Source organism: Typha latifolia, chromosome 4, assembly GCF_019914945.1.
Source record: "Typha latifolia isolate L0001 chromosome 4, TyphaL0001v2, whole genome shotgun sequence".
NCBI lineage: Eukaryota > Viridiplantae > Streptophyta > Magnoliopsida > Poales > Typhaceae > Typha > Typha latifolia.
The window spans coordinates 4,410,317-4,429,157 of NC_133089.1; the positions used below are offsets into that span (position 1 = coordinate 4,410,317).

Here is an 18,841-nt window from a genome sequence, read left to right on the forward strand (position 1 = left end):
ATTTGTTCATTAGTACAAATTTATAGTCTATACTTTGTAATCAACCCAATTATAAATGACCAAAATCTTCTCCTTCTTCTCTCTCCTCCATATATATATATATATATATATATATATATATATATATATATATTTGGCTTGGATGAGAAAAATGGATTTTCCTTTTCATTTATAAAAATATTTTTAATTCTGATGTTCCCTTCATCTTATTCCTTCTCACCGTAATTTCCTTCTTCTCTCCTTTCTCTTCTTCTTTTTATCTCCTCTTTTAGCTCTTTGTCTCTCTTTCATATTAGCTGTGGCTAATGCCGCCTCTCCACTGATGCCACACCCCCACCCCTTTTGCTATGCAGAGCATTAGGAGAAGATTCCAGATCCACACTAATAAAGGAGTCAAATCTAGAGCACCTCCTTTTTATGCTACTTACTTTTTTTATTATTTTTATTTTATGTAGGTAAACTTCATGGCTAGCCCGAATCTGCAACGTCATTATGGAGCTACCAGAAGCTAAAAATCTTTTTGTGTTGGTATAGTGGCTTAGGCTTTTTTTTTTTCTTTTTTTCTTTTTTTGCTTTATTTTTGTGTGCCTTTTGAGCTTAAATCAATTATTTTCCTTATGGTGTTGTTCTTCTCTCAGCGGTTTTCTGTGTAATAGGCATGTAAGTAACTATTCAGAATACATGAAATTTCTCAATTTTTTCTTAAAGAAATAACCAATTACAAAAGGATATCCAATTTTACTAAATCCAGACTGAAGAGAAAATTTCATACTTTTTTCGTCGACTCTAGTAGAGTGCTCTGCTAGGGTTCCTATTTTCTTCCCCTCTCCAAGAGAGTTTTTTTCGCCGCCTCCGGTTGTCTCCTCTCCTCTCCATCTAGCCTCCTCCTTGGTGTATTTTCCTCTTCTATCATCTCTCCCATCTTCCTCCCTCTCCTTTTTTTTCTTCTCTCTATGGTCTATCTTTCTCCCCTGTTACCATCACCTGTCTCACCTCGATTCCCTCTTGGACCATCCACGTCATCATTGTCTCCGTCGAGTGACATGGAACTTGCCTTGTGACCCCCCTTGGTCTTATGCATTGCTACCATCTAAGCTAAGTGGCATGGGTCTCGTCTTCCTTGGTCTCTATCTCATTTGTGACAATCTTCAATGTCCTAGTCTAACTGATCTCTTTGTGCCTTACTCCTAGCTCCATCTAAGTTGCAAGGATCTATCATGCCTTTGATATGCAAACCTCTCACTCCCTCTCCATCTCCACCGTTTTCTTTTTTTTCTTTTATTATTTGTTCTAAGTTCTATTCTTAGATTCACAAATTTGCTCAAACGGGAGTCTCCACGTGGTTTTATTATATTCACTGGATTACGTCACTAAAATATGTGTATTCCTATCTAGGCTTGATCCTTTGTTGAGAGCTCAAACTTTCAAGGACATGTGTTAACTCTATCTCTTCTCTTTTTATTGTGCTTGAATACTTATTCTCGATACTTTATTATTATTGTTCGATCTATAATACAGTTAGGTGCGGAATTTGCCCTTAGGGCTCTTGTCATATTTCCTTTTCTTTCTCATATATCAAATGCAAATACCATCTTATATACATTACTTATGTGGATAACTATAATGCAAGGGATTGATGTTTTCCTCTTCCCTCGTCAAGTCCTCGCCGCCTCCGATGGCCTTTTTCCCCTCTTCTCTCCTCCCCTCGCTGTTTGCATCGTCGCTGCCGAAATCGAGCTTTGTGGATCTAACTAGATCCCAGCCTCTCCCCACCGACAATAGATGCTGGCTCGATTTTGCTTGTGCACACCTTGCTCCATGCCATACCGCGACTATCTCGCTTCCAGCTCCGTCCGTCGCATCCCTTCCAGTTCCGTTGCACCTCCCCCAACTCTACCGCCTCGTTTGCAACTCCGTCAATTATTTTCTTTTCTGAGATTGATTGTCCGAAGAGGTTATATCGAGGATGTATTAAGCAGATCAGATGCCCTCCTCTGCTCCCCATTTGTATTTCCTTTATTTTTCTTTGCTCTAGGTTCTGATTCTAGTTTCTCAAGAACTCAATAGCCGAAGATGAAATAGCAAAGGCTACGTTACTCAAATGGGGTCTTCCAAGTGATTTGTTGTTGAAGTCACTAAACAAGCAGGAGGCTTGCTTCTAGGGCATCTGCTCTATTTCCTCTATATTATTGTGCTTGAGTAAATATTTGTTTTAATTGTTATTCAGTCTGTAATACAACCAAGTGTGAAGCTTATCCTTAGGGCTTTTGTCCTATTTTCTCCGTCTTTCTTTGTATCGCCTTATAATCGGTTGCCTGAATTGAATAATATGATCCATATAAGGATTTTCTTTCAAAAAAATAAAACCTATAATTATATATAATGGCTAGAGCCGGATAAAATCTTGGATAAATTACTAAGCAAAGTTTGATTGGCCCTCTACTTTAGTCAAACTCCCTGGAATTAATGAACTTGCCCAAATTTGGGGCCCAAACGACGAGACCCAGATGCTCGCTTGGGTGGATAGCACGAGGAAAAGGGATTACGTTGGAACCTTTTTTCTTCACTAAAAAAATTTTCTCCAATTTTGTATGCATGCGGTGACGTGGACTAGTGCTAAAGGGGCAATTATTGGAATTAGGTCCTCAAAAAAGTTGGCATGAGTATTCATACAAGGAACTACTCTTGTTATGCCACGTAACCTCAATGGTTACAATTTACATCCTATAATTGGCTTAATTTTATACGAGTTGTTGAAATATATTATCTTTATTTTTTTAATTTATTTATTAAAATATATTATCTTTAAACTTAAATACTAAATTAGGTATACCCTAAATAAAATGCTTATAAGATCAATATTTTTTAAGTAAAATACTAAATTTATCAATATTTTTATAATAATTCATATCCTTTAACCTACGAGGCCTTTACTTATAAAAGCGCTTAACTGCTGAGTGTTCTAATAAAATGCTTAGTAAAATAAACTCGTGTTGGTAATTAAGTTTAAGAGTGATATATTTTGATACGTTTAATTTAAAAAATAAATTTATTTGGGTCAAAAACTCAATTTATACATGACACGTGTGTGGAGGTCTAGAAGGTTAAAAAAATTAGAGAAAATTATTTTATTTGGCTCGATTTAATTTATCCAGACCAAATTATAATTATTAGTGATAATAGTATCTGGGTACCCACAAAATAAATATATAGTCTGATTTATACACGATAAAAAATAGTTTAATAATTCTACTATTTATTCATAGGTGGAAAGAGTAGTGCCAATAAAACACTATTAATTTTAGATGAAAAATCTAGAGTTGTGATTTCGTTGGGATTATAAGAGAGTTAATTTAAATTATAATTTGCTCAAAAATATTATTTTTTAATAACAGAAAAGCTATAGATTATTTATATTAATAAGTTAATTAACTCCTAAAATATAAGCAGTAGTTCCTGAGGTATCCAGTAAAAATAAAAATCTCACATTTAAAAAAAAAAATCTATTTTAATTCCTTATTTTGTTTTGACCCAAAATCTATCAAGAGCTAAAACTAACAATTTATATGTGCTAGTTGACTAATTGGCTAATTAACTCCCAAAATTCACACATTTGATGTGGAGAGTTAATTTATTGAAATAATTTTGTTTTGATTAGATATGTCACTACCAATGTAGGACAAAATATTTCAGCAAAGTAATTAATAGGGAAGTTTTTTTAATAACACATTAAATTTTTATTATTTTTATTAACATCGTATAATCCTCATTTTTCCTTTTTAATTTTCATAAAACACTCACTATCGTTAATTTTCATAAAGCACACACTAATTAATCCTTATTAAGAGTTGTATCCTACCATAGTCCAGATTTAATCACCTCACAAATAATTTATGTATTTAGTTTAGTTAACTCAAGGTTTCGGTTTACAAAATTCTAATTAAAAAAAAATAGAGGGTGTTATTTAAAAATTCCCCTAATTAATTTGTCACGAGGTGTTCGATCGAGATCGACCGAGTTGTATAATTAACGTGACCTCACTTCAAATGTCTTTTTCTACGTGGAGTCAAAGCTCGAATTAGCCATTAATTATTGAGTTGTTAGTAATTAATCTGGACTGGATTAGCAAACACATTTAGACTAATTAGTGTATAATTAATTACTAGTAGTGAGGTTTCACGTTAAATTGCCCTCTTTCACGTGCTGTTTGTGTTTAATTAGGGCCTAAATCGGATGGTAAGTAAAGAAGAAAAAAAACTAGGATTTAATTTCTATTTGCAATTTCTTGTACATGAATTCCATACTTTAGGATGACAAATGATCACTATAATTATATATATACACACACACACACACACACTCATAATTAGGAGTGTAATTGAGCAAAGTTTGATCAAACTCTTTTATTTCGAATCTAAGTCAAAGCACAAGGCTTAGATTGATTATTTTTAATTTGAGCATATATTTTGAGTGTGATCTAATTGATCAAGTGTAACTCATTTCAAATATGAGCCTTGGATTTCTTATTGCTCCATATATCTCAACCTGGAATGCCAACATTCTAAATTCATGAGCTCAATTATAGATAATTATGACTTAATTAGTGAGCTACAATAATAACCTCTGTTTTTTTTTTTTAAAGTTAGATTTTATTTTAATAATTATATACTCGTAAGTTAATTATAAAAAAGAAACTGAGCCTAGATAGCTAAATTAACTCTCCCAATAGTTTTACCCAATACTAATCTTGATATCCACCAGAAAAATCCAACTCATAACAGAGACCTAACTTTAATTTATTTTTAATAAAAGAGAAGTGCTGTAAAGTGTTTGACTAGATTAAGTTCAACCTTTCCTGGTGGAAAAAAAGAGTCATTTGGATCACTAAAGGATGCAAAGAACCAAACCAACTTGCAGCATTTGTCTATAATACTTTGCACTCAAAATTTATTCAATTTAATTACTTTGACTTTTAAGATATCTATATCTATCATTATCATCAAGCTACCAACTATGGAGATGGCTGCACTACTTTTGACTTGATTTGCATAGCATCAAACCTCAATCAACATCACAATCAGGAGAAAAATAAGAGTATCCATTAATCCATATGGCCTAGTGCAGATCTAATTCAATTGTTATATTTCCTATTTCAGTAGTCGAATTAATATTTTCTACGTGCATATGATTATAAGGATTTATCGAACCGTCGTAGCGATACATTAATTGTGCGCATCCGACTGCTTTTATAATCGTACTCAAATTAGAATACAAGAGTAAAAAGTGCAATATATATTTTAAAAGAGAATGCCGTTTGTCTACGGGCGGTATTAAGATACATATTAAAAGAATAATATATTATTATTAGTATGTTACTAAATAATATATTAAGTTTTTAGATTAATAAGTTATCTAAATAAAATTTGCTTTATCTTTAAAATATTTAAAGATTTTGCAAAAAAAGAGAGAAAAAAAATATATTATGAATCAAATTTTGTGCGCATGCTTCAATACTCATTGCATTAGCCAAGATTTCAAGCAATGCTTTATTCAGCAAAGAAATAATTAATTCACTCTCTCATCAATCATTATCATAATAGTCAATATAATGTCCCCATTGATGCTGTCCATCTTATTTAAATGCCCAATTGGTTATTCCATGCTAGATCTATCCCTTTTAATTACCTATATATTATTCTAATTAAGTTAGGCTGCGTATAGTTTCCATCTTAATTAAGCACTATATGTTATTTTCAACTATCTAGGGATAAGATTATCACACTCAGGATTCGTATATTCCTTATTATGATACCTCTAAATATATTAGATATTCAGAAAAAATATATTTTTAACCCCTGCAATTTGACTTTATACTCGTGTAATTTAAACTCACACTAGTACTATTGGCACCAATATTTATTAATATAAATAAATTACTAAATGATCAAACTATTTCGACTATCTTTAGTTTTGTTAACGGTTGACTAATAGTTGCAATTTAATCTGAATCCATTAAATAAAATACATATGAGTAAATTGGAACGGGGTAAAATAATCGAGAGGGTAAACTTTAGGAGATGGAGATTGATTAAGGCAGTAAACTCTATTTTATATTGTTTATCAACTATTCCTCCATAAGTATTGAAGTATTCCATGAACCTTTACTCCTAAATTTTGCAACGAAATGCTTCCGAAGATAAAATATAATGGCAAGTGATCTCTGCTATAATGTCTCAACTCTCAAATGGAGACATAAGATACAACAATTTAGCAGTCAATCAGATAAATGAATTTGAAATTCTGGCATGCAAACACAAGCATTTGGGTGTTTGAAAAGAAATAATAATAATAATTATTATTATTATTAAACAAGTAGTCCATTTCAAACTCAATATATTTTTATGCTCTATAGAAGACGTATAGAGAGCATCCAGATCTATCAGCAGAACATATGACAAATCTAGTGACATAAGATTATCTCTTTATAATGTGGTTGAAAGTATCCTACAAGTTTTAAAATAAAAAAGAACCCTTGGAAGAAACAAAAGAATGAATTATGTCTTACTTGATCAAGGGGGCAATTGTTAACAGTAAGATTAGACTTTTAAAAAGTGAGTGCATTTATTATTTTCTAAAAGGTATTCACAAAATCTAATTTTGAATACAGATAGTTCTAAGTCAATTTCTTTATGATATCAGCGTTTATGTGACAAAAATTTTGTCTCCCATTTAATCGGTTAATTCTAGATTAGAGATTGACTGAGTATTAGACTAGGCCTAATATAAGGCCCAAATAGGTTTGACATATTTTTGATACTATATTTGGGCCAAAATACATCGGCCTAACCTAATACACTTTCTTTTGGGCTGCTGCATCGTACCACATTTTATACTTATTTACTTAAATTTTGGATCAAAATAGGTTCCTTATCTAAAATTCTCTAACCCTCAATTTAATATTGAAATAGATATCTTTTGAGACACTCGTTGCTGCCTCATAGGCTGATAGAAAGAAAAGCTAAATTGATTAGCATTTTGTACTAAATCTAGAGTGACGCAATAAATTCTTTATGTTTCTACTTGGTGTGGTGTATAATGAAAGCTATCACTGTTACTGGGCTCACCTAAGTAGCTTCTCCAAAGCCCATTGAGCTAGAAGTGGAATCCCACTGTTCCACTTCTATGCGAAGGCGTCGACATCTACATCACTCTCTGACTCCCACTCACCCCCCTCACCCTTCCTTAATTAGTGAAGCTAGAGCTATTTTAGCAGGTCTTGAACGAGCTCTCCAAACTTCCTTCAAGAAACAAGTGTTAGCTCTTCAATGATTGTCAACTAGCCGTCACCTGAATTGAATCAATGACCAGGAGGCTAATCCGGACCAAGTAATCCTCAACTTATAGTGCTGGATTGTAGAAATCTGTTCACTGCCTCGCTCAGCATGCCGTTCGCCTTAGATGCTATTTGTAACCCTACTTATTAACTAATATAAAATACTAAAACTTCTAACACAGCTATAATAAAAACACATATGTTATAGTCCTTGTATTAACTGTGATGGGAGGAGATGCATCGAGTCTTACTGTTAAATGTTGATCAAATCCTCCTCTTTGGTCTTTCGTACCTGACAGTTTATGGTTTAATGAGCAATATTAATGCATATACTTAGTCAGCACGCCCTAATAAAAGGGTGTTGAAACGGGTGCAAGAAATCCAGGTCTATCAACTATTTGAAGAAAAACATACATCCTATTTTTGCATATTACCACCTACATTTTCAGCTTTATCAACAAAGCGCCTAGATTTGTACAAGTAAGTACGTCAACGGGGGAAATTTCTCAGAATAATACTAAACTTTAGGTGGTGATATGGAAAAATACCGAGTAAATAATTCTGATACTGATGTTATTGGCCCGAAATCTGAAGCCCATCCCCGGAAATGTCGTCCTCCTGTCGCCGCTCCACCCCTCTCCTCCTCCTCCTCCTCCTCCTCCTCTTCCTCCTCCGCCAGTAATGCCGCCTTCCTCCGCCGCCATTTGCCTCCCGCAACTACTCGATCTATCTCTTCCTTCGATCGGTAAGTCTTCCGATCCCCTCCCAAGTCGGTTCTTACCTGGATACGGTGTCGAGAGAGCTAGGGTTTCTTCCGCTCTTTTTTGAGGTTAGGGCTTCCGCAAACTGAGAAAAGAAAGAAAGAATGCCGTTTTTAGGTAGTTTGAGAAGGTAGGAGATCATGAAGCGAGGAAGGGAATCATCTTGAGTTGATCTCTGCAGGTGGTTTCTAGCACTGGGGTGATATCTCGCGGTGGAGGTATGGGAGACACGGTCGATTTGGTCCTGGACTTCTTGAGGAAGAACCGGTTCACGAAGGCTGAGGCGGCGCTCCGCGGTGAGCTAAGCAGTTGCTCGGATTTGAATGGCTACCTCCAGAAGCCTCTTCCCAAGGAAAACGAAGAAGTGCGCGAGGACTTCATTGTTAAGGAGGTCAAAGTTGGGAATGTCGGGACTTGTTCCGAAACTAAGAAGGGTTTTGTTGAGAAATTCGATGAGCTCTCAGTGTCCGAGGAGCCAAAGCAGCATCGCCGTGGTTCGCTGGTGGTGGAGACGAGAGATTGTGGCGTTGGGACTGAATCTGATTTGTTGGAAGAGCTGAAGGTCTCTTTTGGAAGGAGTAAAGGTAAATCTGAGGTTGAAGCAAAGCCTGAAGTCAATCAGATAACTTGTTTTAGGGACGTGAAGACAGTTTTCGCCTTTCCTGATGTTGATGCCTCATCCAGTCATAATGGTATTTTAAAAGAGACGAAAAAGAAAGAGGAAACTAGTGATGTTAGGGAAGTGAGAATTGAGCAGCAAAATGAAGTATATGGGCCTTACTTTTCAGCAAAATCTCAGGATTGCGCGGAAGGAAAGAATACCCAGAGTTTTGATTTGCCACTTATTGGTGAGAAGAGGCTACCTCCTGTAAGGATTAGGTCTGTAGACAAGCTAGTTAACATGCATTGGGAAGAAAAGGATGATCCCCATGGATCGAGACCAAAACTTGCTGGTGCAGACAATACCTTTATGATCGGGTCTTTTCTTGACGTTCCTATTGGGCAAGAAATAAACTCTTCAGGTATTATAGCAATTAAGCAGTCTACTTTCTGTCATTGTTTCTACATTTTTGTATCCGTGATGGTCTTTATGTATGGTCTCATGGTAATTGTAAGAGTTAAAAGAGTGAAATTGACCTACCCTTCTTCCAGTATGACTGTTCACTTGTCCAATCAAAGAATATTAATTTTCTATCTTTTTGCCTTTCCCTTTCCTTCTCTTGTTTCATCTTTGAGTTTCGGGAAATATACATTGTTGTCATCTAGACATTCTATTTTGGATTCTCTCTATCATCATAGTTTTTAGATAGTTCAAATAATTTTTGGTGTCTTTCAGTTTCTCCGGCCATGTTTTTAGTGCAAGATTTTCAGAAGCAAATATTAATCTCATTTATTGTCAAATTTGTTGTCATGAATCATCAAGAACTTTATTTCTTTGATAAAATGTTATGTTTCTTTATGTGAAGCTTGTGGAACATACAAATAAGATTTTTATGGAAACTTACTTGTACAGTATTTTTGCCCCCAGTTGTTAGCGGAAGACTTTAACTGCATATACATGCCAGGCTTTTGGAAACATAGATGATTTTTTTTTTTTGAAACCTTATATTTCTGAAATTTCATTAGAAGGCAATTGACCCACCATAATATTTCATATCCTTTGGAATGTATTTGTGAAGGTTTGGTTGTTTGAATGATATATGAAATGGAATTTGTTGTAATTGAAAAGCAATTTTCTATGAGCTATACCCTAAGCACATGGCAATAAAAGCAAACCCACCTTCTTAGTTTCTTTTCTTCCTCCTATTTGGGAATATATCACAAGAACCTTTTTGGAATAAAGTACTAAATGTTATTGACACATAGCAAACAGTAGCAGGTTCCAGCCTTGAGGTAGAAAACCATCATTCAACAAGCAAATGAAAGGTTTTTGACTAGATTAGGGATTGCTCAAGGTGCAGCTTCATTTTGGCAAGCTTCTCCGAATCCCAAAATTCCTCTTTGATCCACCACAAGTTTGAATATTTGACTTGGTGAGGACTGAGAAGACTCTGCGACGTTCTCTTTTATTGCTGGATAAGATTTCTCCTAGTGATAATAATGGTTTCTTCTGGCGCTGGTGCCCTACTTGAATTCCTGCATGATGAGATAGCTCTTGTGTACCTTCATTGATGATACTTCAAGTGACCAACTCATTTGTCATAACTTACAGATGCCCTTTTCTTTTCCAGTTTGCTAGGTCAATTTTTTATTAATTTCCAATTTAACTTTTTATCATAAGCTTATACATAATCATGATGTCTAGAACCTTATATTCGGTCAGTAGGTGTCTGTTTTTTCTCATTCTTTTCCTGCGTCAACTTTTAATTTCTAAAGATATTTTCTTCCTTCCTTCCTTCCTTCCTCCTGTTGATATGAGAATAGAGATAAGTATTGATACCTTTTTCCCTCCCAAGTTCTAAATATGATTATGTTTGTACTTTGTACCTTTCATACTTCTTTTATTTCCCATGAAACTAACTGTTGGTAACCTCCTATTTATGTATTTCTTTTGCTGGGTGAGATCCTACTTAATTTTATTATTTGCCTATCTTTTTCTACAAAAACCTGTGCATTGTTGTGGCCGATCACTAAGCTACTTTTCAAGTGTACGCCGGTAATATTTACTGAAACCATCAAAATCAAGGATTCCACTTTCACATTTTATTTGCCATGTGATGATTTATGTGATTTGTATTTGTTGGAATCAACAAACTTGCCTCAAATCATTTTAGTCGATGTCTGCAGGTGGTAAGCGAACATTTGGAAGTAGTTGGTTGTCTGTAAGTCAAGGCATTGCTGAGGATGCTTCTGATCTAGTATCTGGTTTTGCTACTATTGGTGATGAGTCAGTTGACTATCCAATTGAATACTGGGATTCTGATGAGTACAGTGATGATGATGATGTTGGGTACATGCGACAACCTATTGAGGATGAAACCTGGTTTCTAGCGCATGAGATTGACTATCCTAGTGATAATGAAAAGGGAACTGATCAGAGGAGTGCTCCTGATCAACAGGACCTTGTGCCTAGAAGGGATGAAGATGATGATCAATCTTTTGCAGAGGAGTCATTCTTTCGGGAAGAAGACATTGAACAACTAGCTTCTTCTGAGGGGTTAATGGGACCAGGAATGTGTGAAGTTTATGGGAAAACAGATGAAAATGATTTGATAGCTCAGTATGATAGGGAACTTGTGGATGTAGAATCAGAAGAAAATTTGGTGCATGCACAACCTGTTTGGGGGGGTTTTGTTGCACAAAATGGTGAACAAGTTACTTTAGGAAATGGCAATGTCCAGAATGAGTGGCCTCAACCTAATGATTTCTCCAAAGAAGATGATCGACATGGTTCAGTCAGGTCAATTGGTGTGGGCATAAACAGTGATGCTGCTGACATAGGCAGTGAAGTGCATGGAGGAAGTAGTGGAGCGGACATAGAATACTTTCATGATCACAATGTTGCTATAAGTGGTACTGTACATTCTCAAAATGATAAGAATCATTTAAGTAGGTCAAATGGAGATAGTAGAAAGGGAACTAAACAGGAACCACATAGCTACCCTTCATGTTCTGATAATGGTAATTTTCCACGAGCAAGTCACGTACATGGTGGATTTTCTTTTCCACCTCCATCAAGTAGTGGAGACATGCTGGAGGCTGCTTCTGGTAAATCATTGTGGTCAAGCAAGGGTAATATTTTTGTCTCTGAGGATGCTGATGTATCAGTAAATGGCATGACAGAAGATATGCTCACATCATGGAGGAAAGAAAGCACTGATTCTTCCCCTGGAAGGAGCTCCCAAAATGAAAAAACTTCTGATGTTATTAGATCAAGAAACTCAACTGCATCGTTGAACTATCCTTACGATGAAACAGAGGATATTAATAAGTTACGAGATCACAAAGTAGATGTTGAAGAAGATGCAATGACAATTCTGGAGAATGAGGAAGCAGCTGCATTGCAGGAACAAGTCAGACAGATAAAGGCTCAAGAGGAAGAGTTTGAGACGTTCAATCTTAAGATTGTACATAGAAAAAACAGGCATGTTTAGCTGTTCATTGCATTTTTCATGTTATCTACTAAATTAATAGGGAATGTCTGCATCCTTCTTCAAGCTGATTCTACCCTGAGTGTTACTCGCTCTTGCTCTTTAATTTATTTTCCTTTCTTTAATTTTTCATGGCAGATTAGTAGATTCTTTTTCTAAAAATTTCCCCTTCTGTTATCTGAAATTTTCCATTGTCCTTGTTGAAAATTTACCAGAACTGGTTTCGAAGAAGACAAAAGTTTCCATGTTGTTCTTAATTCAGTGATCGCTGGGCGGTATCATGTTACCGAGTACCTAGGATCAGCAGCATTCAGCAATGCTATTCAAGCACATGACTTGCACACAGGCATGGATGTTTGCATGAAAATTATAAAGAACAACAAAGATTTTTTTGATCAGAGCCTTGATGAAATCAAACTTTTGAAATTTGTCAACAAGCATGACCCTGGGGACAAGTACCATATTTTACGCTTGTATGATTACTTCTACTATCGGGTAATTGGAACTTTAGTTTATATTAATTTTTATTACTGCTATTCTCTCTTTTCTGTTAGTGATGCTAATAATCATGAGTTCAACTGCTAAAATTGATGTTCTTTGGATGAATAGGACTTTCTACAGTAGCATCACATCTTATGTGTCATTACATGTAATGGGACTTAATTTGGATATAATTGGCTAGCATAACCTTTCTAATGATCTGAAAATTAATTTGGGATATAACTGGCTACTATGTCAATTACTTCTACTATTGCAATACACACATAAGACAGGGTGCAACTTTTTTTTAATAAAAAGAATCCCTTTTAGTTTTCTATAGTTGCGTTAATACTTAATACAAGTAACCATTAAAAGAGCAGTGCTATGAATTATTTAATAGTGTAAAACATGGAAGGGTAGTGCATGTTAGTTATACCATGTTTGTGCAGTTGTAAGTTGTAACACTTCCAAGACTGGAAGCATTGTCCCATTAAAATTACACATCACATTGTTAAAAGAAATAATTTTAGCAACGTAGAAAATTATATGCTTTAGAAAGATATGTAGACTCCTGAGGGTCTCTAATGCTTTCTGTAAAGCAAAGAAAGAACATTTTGAGTTTCATTCATTTTTGTTTCTGATTCGTAGGTCCTGATTATCTTGGAATTTGAGGAGTTTAAATCAAGATTCGAGTTATCTATCTTTTCATATTTAAAAGCACCTTCAATCAGATTCGCAATCAATTGCTGTATGTGTATGTGCATGTGCAAGATGTATGTGCTCCATGTGCATTAGTGCATATACTTATGATGCAGTACAGCAACGTCCTTCTTGATTAATTGGTTTTAGATCTCACTGTATCTGTTGTACTAGAAAGCATTTTAACCCGAATTTACCCCTACTGAAGGTCATGTGCATCAAAATTTTCTGTTAACAAGACTTTTCTTCTCAGACATTCTTTAAGATAATGTTTATCAGCTTTGTAGTAGAAACAAATTGCTGATTTATGATCCCTAATTCTTTACTAAAGATGTCATTTTATTTACTATTTGCAGAGTGCTTTACATTTTGCTGTCTAATTAATTTGTTTAACTTCTTTAGGAACACTTACTGATAGTCTGTGAACTTCTCAAGGCAAATTTATATGAATTCCAAAAGTTCAACAGAGAATCTGGAGGTGAGGTTTACTTCACAATGCCAAGGTTGCAGGTTGTATTCCAAGACCCTTTTGTCTAATCTTGAACTTCATGGCTTAACCAGGTGTTCTCATAGTAAGCACTAATTTTTCTTTATATTTCAATCTGCAGTCAATTGCTATTCAGTGTCTGGAGGCACTCCAATTTCTGCATGACCTTGGTCTTATTCATAGTGATTTGAAGCCTGAGAACATATTGGTGAAGAGCTATAGTAGGTGTGAAGTGAAGGTCATTGACCTTGGCAGTAGCTGCTTTGAGACAGACCATTTATGTTCTTATGTCCAGTCACGATCTTACCGTGCACCTGAGGTCATACTTGGTCTCCCTTATGGCAAAAAGATTGATATATGGTCACTTGGATGTATCCTGGCTGAACTTTGCACTGGAAATGTAAGTTTTATTTTCTGTTTATCACTCTATCCAGTATGATTCCTCTAGTTGCTTGGCTGCTCCACAGACATTTTGGGTTGGTTATATCCCAGTTATTTGAAAGAAATCACCTACTATCTGTACTTAGGTTTGTGGGTGGTTTGGTGACTCTTCATTTAACGCATTGTTCTTGCTGACATCTAAGTTTAAATGATGTAATGAACTTATGATCTGTCTCCCTAGGTTCTTTTCCAAAATGATTCTCCTGCAACACTAGTTGCCCGTGTGGTTGGAATTGTTGGCCCCATTGAGCAAGTCCTGCTTGCAAAGGGACGAGACACATACAAATATTTCACAAAGAACCACATGTTGTATGAAAGGAATCAGGTTTGCCTCTATGATAAATGTTATTCAACTTGTAGTATTTATCTTTTCATATATGATGAACCACAATACTTTTGTAGTGCAAATTATTTGTTGAAATTCTTTAATATTTATTTGTTATTTATGCTGGTCACGCCAGAGATCTTACATAGGAACACAGAGTTCATGAAACCCTCTTTTCTTAATGAGGTTCTGTAGTGATATGAATTCATTTCATTTCTCTTCAGGAAACAAACAGGCTAGAATACCTGATCCCAAAGAAGAGTTCTTTAAGGCACCGCTTGCCCATGGCCGATCAAGGGTTTATAGAGTTTGTTGCTCATCTTCTCGAGATAAATCCAAAGAAGCGTCCAAGTGCATCAGAGGCATTGAAGCATCCCTGGCTCTCTTACCCTTATGAGCCTATATCTTCGTGAAATAGAAATTCCTCAGTGGATGAATTTTGCCTCCTTAAAAAGTACTTCCACACTTTTGCCCTCTCCATGTGCCTCGCAAGAACACCTGTGCATCAATCTGCACTATTCTGCTACGTGTTTTGCCGCAAGTCCACGGAAAGTCTCGATGTGTCAAAGGGACACATCTTCTTATGGTAGGTTTGCTCCTCAGGAGGGTCTGCTCACATGGGACAATGCCTAGGTTCATACCTTCCCCTTAATGCAGCCTTTGTTTTGTTTACTGTAAGCTCGGAATATGTTGAATATGCAGTGAGAAATTGATTCCTGGAATGCGGACCATCTTCTGTTGTAAATGATGTGATTATTATTAAGGCCCTCCGAAATGTTGTACCCTCCTATTCTAACCTGCTGCTTCATTGGAGTTTTCTTCTGCAAGCCTCTACTTACGTGCATTTTATTTTATTTTTCAGTAATTTGTATGTGTGTCTGTCTTAATTAAAGAAGCATGGAAAAAGAGCTATTGAATTGATGCAATCCTTCTATGATTACTGTTTGACAATTCAGTTTTGTAAGTGATGCAGATTGAAGTAAGATCTGAGCTTCTATTTTTTCCTTTGGATTCTTGAGCAAATTCAGATCAGATTTAAACTAATCTTTTTTAAAACTTTGATGGACTTTGGGCTCGGGCTAGACTTCTATTATGCTATATCAATAAGGCTGACTTATGTAGCTTGTGTAAATTTGAGTGACAAGAAAAATGCGAATATGGAAAGCTAAATTTCCTTTTTTAATTTCTTCTTTCGTTCAAAAGATCATGATAGATGTGCTTGAGTAGGGCTCCTCCAATTGAGGATTGATCAATGCATTAGGCAATTTAAATCTTTATTACAAGCCCTACTTTGAGTAAGTAACCAAGCTAACCATGCATCCAAAATAGTTGAAATTGCCTCCTGATTCACACGTTTGAATGCGATGGTATCTACGAGAGAGACAGAGAGAGCAACGACGGATTCCTTAGGGTGTATGCTGCAAGATCCGCGCACCTGGGAGATGGACGGTCACCGATTCCTCTGAGCTCTTCTCCGACGCAGCCCCTTGCGGATTCTAGGAAGATGGGGCGGTCCATGGATCAAGTGCGGGGGAGACGTACGGGAGGATCGATGGAGGCAGACGGCGGTTCCAGGAAGGGGCAGCCGTACGTGGATAAAGTGCGGGGAGATGGGAGGGTCGTTGGAGGGCGAAGACAGACGACGGAGCAGAAGGGCGCGTCGGCGCAGTCGACGGCGCCGATGAGGAAGCGGCCGTCGTCGAAGACCTGCGCCATGAAGCAAGACGTGGGAATGGCGGCGGCGGCGGCTACTGCGTTGGAGGAGAAGTTTTTGCTTCGGAAGCAAGAGAGGACGCAGTAGGAGAGAGAGGAGGGGCACCGGAGGCCGGAGAGATCGTACTGCCCGTCATCGAAGCCTTGGACCAAAAAGCAGAAGGATGCGGACGAGGAGGAAGACGAGGAGAAGGAAAGGGCGAAGGAGAAGATTAGGAGAAAGAGAGAAGCAAAATTAGCCATTTGATCGAAGCTGAGAGATAGAGAGGAGTGGTGGATTTGCAAATTGCAACTATATAATAGAGAGAGCGAGGAGTAAGGTCGACTAGGCGGTTATAGGGGTAGTTGCGTCCGTAACGATTCTCGGAGCGCGATCCTTTTACTAGACGTATGAGCTCGAGTGCGAATGGGTGCTGATCTTGAGTGCGAATTACATGAATGCCACTGGTCCCAAAATTAAGCTGATGGTGTACTTGCAATATAGCTTGGTATTATGTGCTCATGCACTCCTAAACTATCGAGGATCGAACAAATAGGACCGAAAATATGAAAAAGGAAACATATATATACGAGCTCATTGATTTCTGTAAGCTTTCAGTGATCAAACTGAACCAAGAGAAGAAAAATTTTATCCGACAAATGAACTAAAGTTATGATCTAGGATTCAGTTCAAGCATCACAACTCACAAGACCGGTTAATTGATCCTACCTCCACCTTACTAGCCATTCTAACCTTGAGCAGATCGATCGCCGCGATCACAGCTGGTCGTGGTCATCTTCTCAGGTCGCGATATCGCCGGAGATCTGTTGTCGTAAGCCGGCTTTGGGGAATCATGACGTCGCCGGGGGTGACGGGGTTGTTGCTCTCCAGGGCGTTGGAGGAAGAGAGGAGGAGAGCCATGGAGAGATGAGCGTCGAAGTGAGAGGATACCATTTGAGAGAGAGAGAGAGAGAGAGAGAGAGAGAGAGAGAGAGAGAGAGAGAGAGAGAGTGAGGGATTTGGCGGTCGTTTAAATAGACGCCGGGGCAAGGGCGGGGGGTTACGGGTTTGGTGCTTCCGACGACGATCTTGGGTGGATTTTACGAGAATGCCACTGAGCCAGGACAGCGAAGTCTCAGGAGTGTCGAGTGGGATTATCGGATTACACGGTTACGGGGGTAGTTTTGACCGTACAGATTATTGGACATCGTTATTACTGGAATGCCACTGACGTCGAGAACTCTTTACCGTCTAATTAGCAGGATGGATGGATGGATGGGTTAACTAATAAGATGTCCTCGTCTCGTTTATAAAGCGAGTTCCAGTGGTTAAACTGGACCAAAATTTAACAGAGCAAAGCGAGTTCTAGGATTCAATTCAAGCATCACAAGACCAATCGATCGTCCGTCCACCTCATTAACAACCCTAACCTTGGACCGGCAGACCATCGGGATCACATGCAGCTCGTCGTGGTCGTCCTCTCCGGCCTCGATATCGCCAGAGATCTGTTCTCTAAAGCCGGATCCGTGAGAGGAGGAATCCAGGGCCTGCCTGATGCAGGCGAGCAAGCAGAAGGTGATCCGCTCTCGAAGATCCTGATGAGGAGGCAGCAGAAGGGGAGGTTGATGGGTTCGGTGGCCGAGATCTGCGGGACGAGAACTCGACGCCGCCGGGGACCTTGGTGCATGAGTCTGCGGCGTTGGTTGGAACAGTGGTCGAGAGCCATGGAGATAAAGAGCGGTGAGGTTGAGAGGAAGCCATTAGAGAAATAGGAGAAGTGGGAATGCGTGAGATTTGGAGGTTCTTGCTTCCGGACTGAGCCCGAACCCGACTAGTTTCTGAGGCGGGTTTGGATCTTCTAATCGGAGTTAATTTTCAGGTAAACTGAATCCGGTTTATTCGTAAGACTATAGAGGATAAATTTAATAGGCTACTTACTATCTTGAATGATTGTATATTGCTTTTAAAATTTAGAGTAGTGCAGGTCGTTTGTAAAGTTAATAATTATATTAAATTTGAGAAATAATTAAAATATAAAAAGGTGTTTGGTCAAAATTTTGTTTTATGTGACACAAGGTGGAAGCGTAATACATTCAGATCTAAGTCTAACTACATGCTACCAATACATTGCTATTTGCTGGTCGATTTTTTTCTTTTACGTGGTCGCGTGGCTCAATCCAATTGGCTTCTACTTTCAATCAGTTATAAAGTTAGGTAATTTAAAACCTTCATTTTATTTGCTCATCAACAATAAGATTATTATCTATTCTTATAACGAAAATTACTACGAAAAAGAGATAATGTGATGGTATTTTTAAACCTGTGCCTCCATCGGGTCAATTGGGTCCCAGGTTAGGCCAAACTTAATTTTTGTAACTTTTGTTAAATATTCTTGCTATAGTTTAATTAATAAATGTCACAAAGGAGTATTATGCCACGTATTGGCACGTTATTTTCGAATAGTTAGGCGTATACCACAAACGCACCTACTTTGGTTCACCAGTTCACAGGATTGATCCAAAGATGTGCCT

General features: G+C 37.3%; 1 protein-coding gene across 3 annotated transcripts; it reads left to right on the top strand.

The window, feature by feature from the left end:
• The first annotated feature begins 7,909 nt into the window (after window positions 1-7,909).
• On the top strand, window positions 7,910-15,451 carry LOC140787127 (uncharacterized). Of its 3 annotated transcripts, none has more exons than XM_073135899.1 (8): window positions 7,911-8,162; window positions 8,276-9,116; window positions 10,882-12,178; window positions 12,401-12,680; window positions 13,767-13,874; window positions 13,973-14,251; window positions 14,474-14,617; window positions 14,842-15,451. In XM_073135899.1, the coding sequence occupies exons 2-8, from the start codon at window positions 8,315-8,317 to the stop codon at window positions 15,028-15,030; spliced, it is 3,099 nt and encodes a 1,032-aa protein (XP_072992000.1). In that variant the 5' UTR covers window positions 7,911-8,162; window positions 8,276-8,314; the 3' UTR covers window positions 15,031-15,451. The 3 variants fall into 3 exon arrangements, 2 of the variants coding, with proteins under 2 accessions (XP_072992000.1, XP_072991999.1); XM_073135898.1 differs by having other exon boundaries at window positions 7,912-8,078; XR_012108755.1 differs by having other exon boundaries at window positions 7,910-9,116; window positions 13,767-13,842.
• The last annotated feature ends 3,390 nt before the right edge of the window (window positions 15,452-18,841 follow it).

Coding starts and splice junctions, on each gene's coding strand:
- LOC140787127 (XM_073135899.1), top strand. CDS start 8,315: ATGGGAGACACGGTCGATTTGGTCCTGGACTTCTTGAGGAAGAACCGG. Junction 12,179..12,400: donor ATTGTACATAGAAAAAACAG/GCATGTTTAGCT, acceptor AAAATTTACCAG/AACTGGTTTCGAAGAAGACA. Junction 12,681..13,766: donor ATGATTACTTCTACTATCGG/GTAATTGGAACT, acceptor TAACTTCTTTAG/GAACACTTACTGATAGTCTG.